This window comes from Danio rerio, chromosome 9, assembly GCF_052040795.2.
Source record: "Danio rerio strain M-AB ecotype USA chromosome 9, GRCz13ab, whole genome shotgun sequence".
NCBI classification, from domain to species: domain Eukaryota; kingdom Metazoa; phylum Chordata; class Actinopteri; order Cypriniformes; family Danionidae; genus Danio; species Danio rerio.
The window spans coordinates 45,121,906-45,137,219 of NC_141029.1; the positions used below are offsets into that span (position 1 = coordinate 45,121,906).

A 15,314-nucleotide genomic window follows, 5' to 3' on the forward strand; every position below is an offset into this window, starting at 1 on the left:
CCGCCACCTCATTTTACCAATCCCCCTCTTCATATGCCTACCCCCTGGCTTGAAGTATTTGGTAAAGTCTAGTTGGATACAGCTGCGGATACGCACATCAATATAGCATCATTTTTGTGACATTGTATAACAATAATTATTATTTATACATTACTGTGACGGTTGGGTTTAGGGTTGGGGTAGATGTTAAATTTAATAAATCATATAAATAACTCTATAATTATTAATCAAATAAATTAATTATTATTTAATTATATAATTAAATAAATAATTAACTTCCGACCGCAGCCCTATCTGATCTAGCAACAACCCGAGTACGTCAGCAGTCTGGAGGTATTATAAAGTTAATGATGACAACATTGCCATAGCAAACTGTGAGATATGTAAACGTGGGATTGCAAGAGGTCAAGAGTTTGTTTTTTTTCTAACTTGAATGTTCAAGCTACCTCACAGAAGTGCTCCGTTTGTTAACAGAGTTTTACAATAATTTGAATTAAATAAAAAATAAGGAACATCAAGGATCTGTTTCTTCGCTCTTCTTTAATCTTTTTTAAAATTTATTATATAAGTATCGGATCAGGATTTGGTATCAGTAAATACTCAAAATCAACTGACTAGGACTAGGACTTGAGGGCACCAAAAAAAAAACCTGATCGGGACATCCCTAGTTTTAGTGTTAAGCAAAGCTAGCGGGCATATATCTCATTTAAAAAGATGGTATCGGAACAGTTTATGGTTTTAAATACTCACCGATAACGATGCCAGAATTTTTGCAGTATCAGCGAGTATTTCAGATACTAGTATCGGTATTGGAACAACCCTATAATTTTTGCGATCAGATCAAATAATTCAGATTAAATATAACGCGTCACTACCCAACACTGGTTACAGTGGAGCCAAGTAAGGTCAGACTCTCTCCTAACACCATTGAGGGCTTGGGTCCCGCGTGCAGTAATGTGATAGGACGTGACCCCTGGATCGCCCACAACCCTCGCACCCTTCTCATAGCGTCAGATGCCGCTGGAGGCCCCATGAAGCACTCAATGTCGGATGCTTGTACTCTCCACCCACTCTCCAACAGGCCTCTGAGGGAATGCTCTGCTGCTTTATATGAATGTCACTCTCTGCTCCTGCTTTCCCCGAGGACTCAAAGCAGCCAGAACAGTCTAATGTTCCCCCATACAGTGACATTACACCCGCTGACACTAACCTGAACCTCTAGGCTGGAGCTGCTGCACTTTTGCATTTTTCTGTTTTCTCCAAGTTTCGGTTTAGATTCCAAATCTCTCAATGCGTGGTAGATAGACGTGAAGACATATGCCCCTTTGTTCTGGATCTCGCTATTTTTTGCAGTGAGTCATAAAGGAAGCATTGTAGCTGAATAACAAAACAGATCAGAGATGAAGTACAAAGTTTTGGTAAAACTTTTTATAAAACTGACGGAAATTATAGGCTCTGTTTCAAAACCTAGTCGGCTCAGTTTGGAACTAATCTTACAAATCTCAAGCTGATGCAAATGTGATTTACAGCTGATGTTAAGCTAATGCTATGATACTCTAATGATAATTAAACATGCAGCACATACAAATATGAAGTAAATATAATCATTACGTTTTTGGTGTGAAAATATATGAATATTTATAAGACACTTTTGTAGCTTGAACAATAAGTGTGATTGAACCAATTAAAATGATTTAGTAATATAATATTAAATGCTTGAATATACCTAACAACATGTACGGGAGAGCAGTGATGAACGTAACGTGAGATGAAAGCAACAAAGCGATTTTCTCGAAGCCTTGACAACATTTGATTTCCAGGCTATCCGCTTGTTAAGTGTGACGTCATGCGAAGCGGCTTCCGGGTCCAAGCACTCTATTCAACTGTATGGGGAGACTCATGAAATTGTAATAATAAACGTTTACAAAGCGATGTAATACGTTATATTTATTCGTATATGTCCATGCCTAATATCCGATGGCCAGAAAGTGATTCATTTTTTTTATAAATTGTTAAAATTTTGGTATTTGTTATGCAGCAAGCCCAGAGATTGTTGTGTACAGTATGACTTTATACAAAATTAACTTTAATGTGTGATATAAATAAAAAGTGATCATAAACATAATTTCTTAAGTCAGATGAGTGGCGGCTTGGACCCGGAAACAGTATTACATACGTCACCAACACGTCACCACCTAACAAGCGGATAGCTGCACATTTAGCATGCAATTCTTGATGCAGCTGCCAAATGTCATGTGATTTTGGCATTGCGTCCCGCAGTTAGCTCCAAATATACATATGCAGTATATATTAAGTATATATGCAGAGCCAGTGTTTCTTCCCATACTAATAAACCTCAGGTGAATGGTCAATGTGACTTTTTTCCATTTTATACAGTTCCATTTACAGCATTGATGTGGTAAAGTAATTAAAATCCATTCAGTTAAATAGACTTTGGCATTCATTTAGTTGCTCAAGCGTAAAATGAGATGAAAAACCGTTTACTCGCATGCGCCAGTTAGGATCGGCAGGCTAACGCAGAATCTCCATTGAATATACTGCGGTAAAATAAATGTTCATATTTTAAAGATATGGCAGGGAAAATGGAATTTAATGCGATGCTTCTTGTACAATATGAGACCCACTTTATATTGGATATCACTCAGCCAGTGGAGATCACTGATTTTTAAAGAAAACAGACCTTAAACGTGCTGATTTTGTAATAGCATACAGTTCACCGGAAGCGCCTAACCCAGGTTACTGACAAATTAAAAGTCATTCCGCATACTTCCGCATATACCCTTGTAATAAGGTTCACGGCCCTTTGGCCGCCGGGAAGAAGGAGGCAGAGAACCGACGCAGTTTTTAAAATATTTATTAATAACCGCGACTCACGGAGACTGCCGTCTAAACCAAAATAAACGGACGGCAGCTCCTCACGGAGACTGCCGTCAAACTGAAAGCAAAAGTAAAATAATATGCCCGGGCCTCTCTCGGCTTCCTCTGCCATCGTTCCTCCTTTTATTGTCCAGAGCTCCTTCCGTGGGATCCGAGGCAGGTGCGCACCGCAGGTGTATTCACTTACGCGGTGGCCTCACTGCATTCCCACGGCTCTCGGCCACGCCCCCTCGCCACAACCCTATTTCTGTTTTTAAGTGCAAAAAGTAAATTATTGTAGCGGATATTTTTCCTCATTACAAGTTGCGTTTCTGTTTTCATGTGTCACACTAATGATCAATTCACTGGTTATTTAGTGCAATAGCAGATCCTTGAGTTTAAAATGTCTGAATTTTTCAGTTTAAAAGTAAATCAGGTTTAAACAGCAAGATATCTGTGTTACTTTTGTCCCCACAGAAAATGTTCCGCAGCTAATAGTCAATTATTATTTTTCACTTCCATATTAGAGTTTGCAGTGTTTTAGACAGTGGCTCAGTGGTTAGCACTGCTGCCTCACATCAAGAAGGTTGCTGGTTTGAGTCCCAGCTGGGTCTGTTGGCGTTTCTGTGTGGAGTTTGTATGTTCTCCCCATGTTCGCGTCGGTTTCCTCCGGGTGCTCTGGTTTCCCCCCACTGTCCAAAGACATGCGCTATAGGTAAATTGATTAAACCAAATTAGCCGTAGTGTATGTGTGTGAATGAGTGCATATCGATGTTTCCCAGTACTGGGTTGCAGCTGGAAGAGCATCGCTGTGTAAAACATATGATGGATAAGTTGGTGGTTCATTCCGCTGTTTTAAAATATTTTTTATTATTATTGGCAATATGCACTAATTTTATGAAATGTTCATTCATTCATTCATTCATTCATTTTCCTTCAGCTTAGACCCTTTATTAATCAACTAAGTACAGGGTTGCTGCTGGAAGAACATCTGCTGCGTAAAACACATGCTGGAATAGTTGGCGGTAGATAATAGACTAAGCCGAAGGAAGATGAATAAATGAATGTACTCTAGTCTTCAGTAACACACAATCCTTTAGAAGTCATTTTAATGTTTCTTAAGAACCAAATCAGCCATGATGAAAACAGCAGTACTGCTAAATATTTTAACAAATGCTTAATTTTTGAGGACCCCCCTCGGAAAATAAGATGTTTTATATCAATAATAAATTAAAATATGTTTTTTTATTTTGGTAGAAATTCAAATGTTGTTACAATTTGATGAATAGAAAGTTTAAAAAGAACAAGGATGCAAAACTCCTCACTGGCACTTCTGATGCTTCTAGTACACAGTGTATGTACTTTAAATACAATCTATGTAGGCAGCTCTCTAGGTTTTGGAACAGAGCCACAGTGATAACAATTGCTTATTTGGATGCAGCTCAAGCAGTGACTGCAATGTTAATCTGACCTTGCCATATCCTTTTTGAAAAAGCCAGAGAGAGTAGAACATTTCTAAAAAATAAATAAATAAATAAATAAATAAAGGCTGAGCAATTATTGTGAGCACACATCCCAGAATATTCCAACACACGGAGTTCTAAAACATTACATAAAACTGGCTCTTACGTAAAGCACTGGAGCTAGCAATTTTAATGATTTAGTGCTTGAAGTTTCCCCATGTAAACTAAATCTGACTGCATTGTGTGTTGCCAGGGTTCAGGGAGAAAGAGACGGCAACAGCAGCCCCCCTTCGAGTCTCGGTCCGAGCTCAACGCGCTGCTAATACGATGGCGTGACAGCGAGGACCCATAAGCCATCTGTGAATCAGGCTGACATTCATTTGGCCTGATTTGTGCAAAGACACTGCATATCAATGAGGACCACCACTGCCTAATAAATGAGGTGCGCCCAAATCTGTCTCCAATTCTGCAGCTACAGAAAAGAGCCAGCTCGGAAAAAGTATGCGCCGACTCAGATTTGCCCCCCGTAGGGCACGTGTCTTGGTACATCCCAGTCTTGATTCTTAATCAGACACAAGGGCCTGAAATCGAGTGGGTCACAGCATGAAGCAAAGATCAGATGATTATGTTCTTTGAAATGGAACACAAATCTAATTCAGTCAAATCAAAGGCCAAGCGGGAGGAGAAAAAAAGAGAAAATAACAGCATCCAAGCACGCATTCGAGCGCTTGTTTCAATTCTGTATGCGTTTTTTCGTAATTAAACGATTAGACGCAACACACAAAGATGATGTGCAGGGAACTCAATATGCAGGTAATGATGAAACAAGCAAACACAGCTGCGAGAAGAGTGATCTGCTGTTAACATTATAAAGCATATGGCAGATTACTGCCGCAGCAGGGCCGCTTCTTACCTCTACACGTCAACAACAAGCATGTGTTTGAGCTTGAAGGATAGCCCTGGTCAACCTCAAGTGCTTTTACGAGGAGAAATACAACTACATATACAGCAGGACACAAACATATAGATGGAGAGTATAAACAGTGGCAGGGGTGAGAATAAAAGCAGGGGGGTCAGGGTCAGAAATGAACTTTTCTGGCAATAGGCGATCATGACTTTAAATTTGACTTAAAAGGAGACTTGACTGGTGTAAGTTAACATGACTACAAAGGTTATGTTGATTCAACTAAAAAAAAAATTGGCAGCAAGTTTTTTATACAGTGTTGACATCTTCATTTTCACATTTGATTTCAATCATGATTGCATTTCAGATTTGAGTTTAATAAGCTGCTTTTCTTTCATTTTTGCATCATTTTGGTTTATTTGGGGGGCATTTCTGCCACGAGCCCTGTTAATTTCTGAACTCTGATGAAAGTGAACACATTCACAGAGATTTTATTTATTTTCACAATTCATATATATATTATATATTTTTTTTTAATTTTTTTTTTATATATAACTTAATGTAATTTTCAAATTTACATCAATGCAAGTGTGATTTTAAAATAATAGCTTCAAAAATATTGGATGAAGCTTACTGGTAAGTGGCTATGGTAAGCTATTTTTAAAACAGGCCCACAGGCAACTCATGTGATCCTCATGGGCAACCTGGTGCTCTGCTCTACCAATAAAATAAAGGTTTTAACCTATTTTTTATCATCTTACAAAGTGTAACTTAATACTTTAGATCAGTTTAATTAATGTTAGTACACATCACTAAAAGTTAAATTGATTTAACTAAAAAAATGGCAGCAAGATTTTTTTTATCCAATATTGACAAATCTTCATTCACTTTGACATTTCACTTTAATCTTGATAGCAGTAAATTTGAGTTTAATAAGCTGCTTGTCTTTAATTTTCTCTTTAATTTGCTTGTCTTTCATTTGAAACATTTTGGTTTATTTTGGGAACATTTCTAAACTCTGATGGAAGTGAACACATACAGTTTTCATTTAATTTCACAATTCACTGTAATCATTTTTACCAATATCTTGCTTTTTTTTGCTTGCTTTGGTGGAATTTTTGCCTGTTTTGGTGGCATTTTTACCCAATTGTCTAATTTCCGACCCTGATGTAAGTCAACACATAAGGAGTGGAGAAAGAAGACAGGACAGTTGATGTGGAGCAAGAACAAAAGGAGCTATTAACCTGTTTGGTCAGAGCAGCTGGCAGTGACTGCAGTGCAGGAGGAGGTGGTGGTGGTGGTGGTGGTGTTGGTGGAGGTGCTGGTGATTGTCTTAGTGCCGCTGTCCTGGGCGACTGCACTTTTCTGCTTATTTTTCGGTGACTCCTGTGCTTTGAGCTTCTTGGCATGTTTACTGCCTTTGTAGTGCGCCTCGGCTTGGCTCTACAAAGGAGAACAAATGAACCATCCAATCAGGCTCATTTCTTGCATCTACCATCATGGACTGCAATCACACGCACACACACACACACACATTTCTAACATGCTTTCAATAGCAGGCACTGTTCCAATCAAGGTAACGGTGGGATCGAAATGTCCAGAAATAAAGCCGGATGCCAGGTGTGTTTGGACTCCCAATGGGGAAAACGAAATGGGTGTCAATTGGTTGGCACTCAATGACGTTAATGGAGAGTTTAATCATATCTTTTAGTTGTTCAGCTTCCAAGTGAAAATGACTACTTCATACTTGAAGCGAGCGAGAGAAAGAGAGAGCGAGCGCTTATGAGGGATTAGAATGCCTTTGAATATCTGACTGCTAAGAATTAGAAGCTCAAATTCTCATTTTTATGACATCAAAAGTGACAAAGTCCCAAAAGACCTGCAGATGGATTTTTTTTCTCTCCAAATGCTGATTCTCTGTCACATTCACTAACTGCAAGTTTAAGGGATTTCTGACAGTGCCGGGAGAAGTCAGACACTGCTCACGGATGTTTTTTTTTTTCAGCAGAGGAAGATTATTCAGAACTGAAGCCTGCAGTTTTCATCTTTCTAGTTGCTTAAATAGCAATTACAGTAATGTAATGACATGTCACACTTTTGTTGTATGCATTAGCGTCCTTCAAACGAAACAAATGAAATTCATTTAAAGCAACATAGTAACTGTTTTATTCTATGTATCATTAAAATTGTTCATAGTAAATCAGATAAATGTTAGTTAAGTTCCATTCAGACTATCAAAGGTAATAAATACAAAACAATATATTTTTCAAAATCTTCATTTTATCAGAGTTTACCTACCTAATATATAAAATAAAAATAAGTAGATTTTGATAAAATGAAGATTTTAAAAAATATAATGTTTTGTACTTATTACCTTTGATAGTCTGAATGGAACTTAACTGACATTTATCTGATTTATATACAGTTGAATCAGAATTATTAACCAACCTGAAATATTAGCCCAGCTGTGTGTTTGTTTTCCCCTATTTCTGTTTAATGGAGAGAAGATTTTTTTTTCAACACATTTCTAAACATATTAGTTTTAATAACTCATTTCTAATAACTGATTTATTTTCTCTTTGCCATGATGACAGTAAATGTTTGACTAGATATTTTTCAAGACACTTCTATACAGCTTAAAGTGACAATAAAGGCTTAACTAGGTTAATTAGGTTAACTAGGCAGGTTAGGGTAATTAGGCAAGTTATTGTACAACAGTGGTTTGTTCTGAAGACAATCAAAAAATATATAGCTTAAAGGGGCTAATAATTTTGATTAAAAAAATTGGTTCTTAAAAAAATTAAAAACTGCTTTTATTCTAGCCGAAATAAACTAAATAAGACTTTCTCCAGAAGAAAAAAATATTATCAGACATACTGTGAAAATTTCCTTGCTCTGTTAAACATCATTTGGAAAATATTTTAGAGGCTTAATAATTAGGATTTCAATGATATATATATATATATATATATATATATATATATATATATATATATATATATATATATATATATATATATATATATATATATATATATATAAAGATAAAATGAATCAGTTATTATAAATGACTTTAATGTGTCGGGGGCTAATATAAATGATATGTTTGTTTATTGTTTATTTGATCATTTTATTTATATTTTATTAATAGAATATGTACTACTTTACCCAGTTTCATATAAAATTACTTTACTATATGCCTTACTATTTTCATTTCAATAAATACATAAAATATTAGATATATCAATAAGGACAAATTGCAGATATTTGACAAAACATGGGGCCAGATATTAAAACATCTTAATGCATTGGAAGAAACACAAGCCAAACAGTAACCCCTTTCAATAACACAGTAACTAAAGATTAAGAGTGTAATCGATATTCACAATTCATAACCTAAAATATTCTTAATAATGTGCCAAACTATTATTTGACAATAACACTGTAGTTAGGATAATGCGTTTTTCTGGTGATACAACAACAACAATAATTTATAATTGCTTTTATTTATGCATCACCTGACCAGCTAAATAATATTTTGCTTTCGTGTGTATTTGTCCCCTTGTGTTCTGTCGTTCAGTTATTCTGTCATAGATTAGTATTTTTTCTTATTTTTTTATGTATTGTATTTTATATGTATTATATTGTAGTGTATTGAATTGGGTGTTTTTTATAGTTTTTTTTTTTGTTCTATAATTTGTTGTAGTTTTATAAAAAGCAAAAAGCACATAAATAAACGTTTAAAAAATACATAAACTATTATGAATAAGTTATTACATATGCAGTGCTTCCCTTAAGTTTGAAATATACTTGCAGTGGTAGCTTGATTGAAACACACCATTTACCCACATCACATAAATAGTTAACTATATGTGACAAACAAATTATAATTTAATTTTTAACAATAATTGTATTTATTATTACATTCTAATTTAAGTTTCTAAGTTCAAAGCAAACTAGATAATAAATAGCCTATGTAATATAGCATGATGACATCATCAAAATAACAAAACATACAGCAAAAAAAAAAATGACAGAAAAAGGAATTACAGACAATCTCTCAAAAAATTATAAAAATTACACATCAAAATGTGTAGATCATTTAAATAAGGCAAATGCGTTGATTAACTGTTACTAATGGTGTACATATTTTTTGCGGCCAGTTTAGACTAGTCATTTTGTAGTATATAGTTACAGTAAAATTTTTATGAGTCGTTTACATTCAAGAATGAGTTATTGAATGTTTCTCTCGCTCTCGCAACTGTGCGCCCAAGTAAAGTCTATGTGCGGGAAGCGCTGCATATGAAACCCAGAGTAAATCTTGGTTAATGAATGTTAGAGTTGTAATGCAGCAAGCTTTTGTACATTGTTTATACCAGTTTAGAGGTTGAAACTTTTTAATAAACTCTCCATTCACAAACATTTTTATCATCACTTGATCTCTTATAACAAAATCACATGAACTTTTTTAATGCACATACTGGAATTTGTTCTGTAAAAGTGTTTCCATCGTAGTTTATGTGCATCTTTTCTTATCGAATAAAATGTTTATCCTACTCAGTTGTGCACGTTTTTTATGCACATTTACAAAATGTACATGAAAATATGCGTATCTTGGCGAGTACATCAACCTATTTTTTATGCGTATATCCAAAATGCACATAAAAATAGGTGGATGAAAACGTAGCTATTGAATCTGTATTTTGGAGACATCTACAGTTCAGTGATTTCGGAACAGTATTGGATGTGCCTCTATTGAAAGAAACATATTAACTTCACTAGTTAATACACTTATACATTTGATAACAACAAGCACACAAACACACAGACAGACAAAACAATATCTAACACAAAGCATGCACCAACACCATGTTGTAAAGTTGCTGTGATTAAAGTGGGCTCAAAGTTTTTGTTGTTGTCGTTGTGTTTTCATTCTTAAAGACAAAATGGCTGCCGTTCGCTTGAATTCTTGTGAATGTGTGTTAAACCATCTGAGTCAGATCTGGAAAAACATGAGACAGGATAACAGAGAAGAAAGAGAGAGACAGAGCAAGCGAAAATGAGGTGCGGAACGTCCATCTCAACAACAGCACAGATTGCTTGTTGAAGTGACAGGCATGAGAGTCATAATGACACACAGTGACAGGAGAGACTGATGGGACGACCCGGGGCGTTTGTCTTCTCTGAACTGTGCAAATGTTAGCAGCTCCTGTGACCTGGATTAAGTGCACTTGACATTTATAAATTGACTTTCTTCCCAGCTAAGTGTATGCTTCAGTTTTAATATTTACAAAACATTCACACTCTGACCGTAATTTCAGTCTTTATAACATCAAGTGTCTTCCAGCTTAGTTCTGGTAATCTCAAGGCCTCAATCATGGAACACAAGCAGCGCAAATGTCTGTGTAAAATAATAGGAAAAGAAAAAATTACAATGCTGTCACATTTCAGATACATTATGAGGAATGTTTGGGTCCAAACGACACTGGACTTAACAGAAGAAAGTTGTCAATGCATGGAGTTAAAATTTTACATTAGCGAGAATATTTTCCACTACTTAATCGATAACGGATGTTTGGTTATATTAGGTGTATACAATATAGTGTAAAAGGAGAATAATATAATAGAATTATATGTCACTAAATATACTTGGGCGGCCATTAATATACATGGGCCGTGCGCCCAAGTGAAGTCAGAAGCACTGCTTATGTGACCTCGAGTAAGCAAGCTTTTGTGCTGTTTTTATGCCAGTTTAGAGTGTGAACCCTTTTTCTAAACTCTCTATGCAAATATGGTTAGGGAAAGTCTCTTCATCTATTGGCTTTAAATGTTATTGCCACACCTCCATTCCAAAAAGGACATTTCTGATTGGAGTGTAGAGAGGGTGAATGGGAATATAAATAAGGTTGCTAATTTAATTCTAAAGTCAAGGTTATACTATACTAGAGGGGAAAAATACATTTATTAATAGTGACACAATCTTATTATCAGAACCTGGTGCTCTGCCCAAATAGAACTTAGGATGTGCAACTCTTCAGATCATCAGATTTTTTAAAAGCCATTTAAGGTCAAAAGCCCCTTTAAGCTATTTTTTTCCCGATTGTCTACAGAACAGACCATCTTTATACAATAACTTGTTTAATTACCCTAACCTGCCTAATTAAACTAGTTAAGCCTTTAAATAGCCCTTTAAGCTGAATACTAGCATCTTAAAAAATATCTAGTCAAATATTATTTACTGTCATCATGGCAAAGATAAAATAAATCAGTTATTAGAAATGAGTAATTAAAACTATTATGTTTAGAAATGTGTTGGAAAATGTTTCTTCCCCTTAAACAGAAATAGGGGAAAAAATAAACAGGGGGGCTAAAACATCTGACTTCAACTGTATCAACTTCAACTTTTGGCAACACCAAAAAATGTCAAATTTATTTATATAAAAAACAGCTCACAGTGTGTAATGTTTTGAGTACACCAGATCTTCATCAGTTGAAATGTTACATGCTGTGAGCTATCTTTTCATTTACTTTCACCGGCCACTTTATTAGGCACACCTTACTTGCACTGGGTTGGACCCCGCTTTATTTTCAGAACTGTCTTAAGCCTTCATGTCATAGGTTTAACAAGGTACTGGAAATATTCTCAGAGACTTTGGTCCATATTGACATTGACATAATAGCATCACGCAGTTGCAGCAGATTTGTCAGCAGCACATCCATGATGCGAATCTCCCGTTCCACTACGTCCCAAAGGTGCTGAGTTCTGGTGACTGTGGAGGCCATTTGAGTACAATTCTGACCCTACCATCTGAATTTTGCAGTAGAAATCAAGACTCATCAGACCAGGTAACATTTTTTCAATCTCCTATTGTCCAATTTTGGTGAGCCTGTGTGAATTGTAGCCTCAGTTTGCTGTTCTTAGCTGACAGGAATGGCACCTGGTGTGGTCTTCTTTGAGTGGTTATCTGAGTTACTGTTTCCTTTCTTTCAGTTCAAACCAGTCTGGCCATTCCCCTCTGATCTCTGGCATCAACAAAGCATTTGCGCCCACAGAACTGCCACTTACTAGATTTTTCACATTTTCAGACCATTCTCTGAAAACCCTAGAGATTGTTGTGCATGAAAATCCCATTAGATCAGCAGTTTCTAAAATACTCCGACCAGCCCATCTGGCACCAACAACCATGCCACGTTCAAAGTTACCTAAATCCCCTTTCTTCACCATTCTGATGTTTAAACTGCAGCAGATCGTCTTGACCATGTCTGCATGCATAAATGTATTGAGATGCTGCCATGTGATTGGCTGATTAGAAATTAGCGTTAACAAGCAGTTAGACAGGTGTACCTAATAAAGGGGCCGGTGCGTGTATATGCTTACTTTTGTTTGGCTGAGCACCCAGTTAAGATTGATGTGCACACTTTGGTTAAATTATAATAGATAATAATAAAAAAAATCTCTTACTGACCCTCAAAACTTTACAGTTTGGAAATGGCTCCCAATGCTGTAATTTGTGTGAAAATAGCTTTACAATCATTTTACACAAAAAAAAAATAAAAATGTATTCCATCCTGTCACTCGATGTAGTTTACTTGCAGGATGTTTTTTTTTTTTCCACATGAATTATTTGAACTTGCATTTATTACACAATTGAGGTGAATTCTACATGTTCACAGTAAACACCTTATGAATTCTGCCTCATTCATACCACTGCATCCTGGTGGAAATTTATCTACATTTGCACTGACTTTGTATGTAATGTACTTGTGCAAATACTTTATTTCGCTTTTGATGTGAACCCAGCATTGCATTCTATTTTTTATTAATTTATTTTATAGACTTTTTATTTATTATTAGCGATTTTAAAAACAGATGTGCTGCTTAATGGGTTAGAAAAAAATGAGCCATGCATTTTCATTTGCACAATAAATGTATAAATAAATGTAAAATAAAATTCTTATTAACCCCTAAATATAATTGACAGCACAGTTTATACAAATGTATGTACTTGCATGAGTTGCCACAATGCTGCAATTTAAGTGAAATAAGTTCACTTCACAATCATTGTACACAGAAATGTATTCCATTCAGGTTTCACGAGCGAGGCCCATAGGGCATATATGACATTCTTCAGTGAATTGGCAAACACATACACGCTTTATTAATTGTTATGTTGCAAAAACATCTTTGCAACAAGAGCAGGACATGAACGAGCAAACATAAAAAGGCTTGCATTGGCAATAAGCACCAATAAGCCTTTCTGCTGATATTTGCAAATAGAAGCCGCCAGCAATATCAGTGCATTACCCTACAGCTGTCTGTGTATCCTCCAGTTCAGCGCTCATGTACTGTACAAGAAACCTGTCAAACACATACACCTACACATTGTAACAGCTTGTTGTTTGAAAGTGCACAGTTGATCTTGTAGGGAGTCTGTTTTCTCATGCATACATGCTTTGACTTTGTGGATTCATTCACAGACCTGGCTGATGCAATAAACAGACTACCCTCACCTTGAGCATCACTTTGCTTTTCGATTTCTTGTGTTTTGTTTTCTCTTTTAATTCTATTAAATCGGTCTTGTAAATATATATTTTTGGCCGAAGCAGTGGCGCAGTAAGTAGTGCTGTCGCCTCACAGCAAGAAGGTTGCTGGGTTGCTGGTTCGAGCCTCGGCTCAGTTGACATTTCTGTGTGGAGTTTGCATGCTCTTCCTGCGATCGCGTGGGTTTCCTCCGGGTGCTCTGGTTTGCCCCACAGTCCAAGTTGGCGGTTCATTCCGCTGAGGCGATCCCGGATTAATAAAGGGACTAAGCCGACAAGAAAATGAATGAATGAATATATATATATATATATATATATATATATATATATATATATATATATATATATATATATATATATATATATATATATATATATATATATATATTTTTTTTTTTTTTTTTTATGTTATATTTTATATATTTATTATTTGCTGGTGCACAATGTTATTCTTTAAATGAACAATTAATCTGTGCAAGTTAATCCACTGAACAAAAGATTGTTTGGTAATCTTCAATCAAAATCTGACCAGGTGTTTTTCTGTTGATGTCAGTTTGACAGCTTCAGCCATAACATTCTTAGCCCCACCCCCTCTGCACTGTTAGTTTACTATGTGGGAATGATGTGCAAAAGGAAGTCCCACCCCCTATCAATATTCTGTTTTAATTGGAAGTACATTAAAACACTGAGATAAATGTGACAATCATTCATTCATTCATTTTTCTTCGTCTCCACAGCAGAATGAACCACCCACTATTCCAGCATATGTTTTACACAGCCGATGCCGCAGCGAACACATTTATTTACACATACACTCATACACTATGGCCAGTTTAGTATATTCAACTCACCTAGAGCACATGTGTTTGGACTGTAGGGGAAACTACAAAACCTGGAAGCAACCCACGTAAACATGGAGAGAACATGCAAACTCCACACAGAAATGCCAGCTGACCCAGCCGTGTTAACTACTGAGCCACTGTGCCACCACATTTTGATTTATTTCATAAATGGGTAAAACAAAGTTGAATAGTAGACGGTTCATTTCACTGTGGCGACCTCTGAAATAGAGACCAAGCTGAAGGAAAATGAATAAATGAAATCAAAACGTTTTGGCCATGAGCCTTGATTAGTGTCTATTCTTCTGTCATTATTTAATATAAAATTAAGCACGGACCTTCATTGATACAGTACTTGTCAAAAAAAAATCTTATAATTGCCAAAATTAAATTTTTATAATGTATTAACCTTATTTTTGTCATAAAAGAAAAAAATACATAATTGTAATCCATACAATATATTTTTAGCTTTTAACAGCTGTTAAAAGTTCTTTCTTATCTAGATTACTGTGGAATGGTATGGTCGAGTACATCAAGTAAAGACTTAGATAAATTACAGTTAGTCCAGAATAGAGCTGCAAGACTAATTTTACACTGCAATAGAAGAGGTAATATTATGAAAATGAATTAAACTTTAGGTTGGTTATTGGTGAAGGATAGGGTAATTGTTTCCTCTGCTTTGTTTTATAA

At 35.7% G+C, this 15,314-nt stretch overlaps 1 protein-coding gene across 17 annotated transcripts in view; it reads right to left on the minus strand.

Annotated features, from left to right (window-relative positions):
- znf385b (zinc finger protein 385B) overlaps nucleotides 1-15,314 on the minus strand; it is a 299,871-nt gene that overhangs the window by 15,170 nt on the left and 269,387 nt on the right. For all 17 annotated transcript variants that reach the window (XR_015498761.1, XR_015498762.1, XR_015498760.1 and 14 more), the window contains one exon: nucleotides 6,489-6,687. Coding sequence is in view for 10 of the 17 variants with exons in the window: in XM_087266091.1 (XP_087122217.1) it covers nucleotides 6,489-6,687 (199 nt within the window). In the remaining 7 variants the exon portion in view is untranslated. The remainder of the gene's footprint in view (nucleotides 1-6,488; nucleotides 6,688-15,314) is intronic.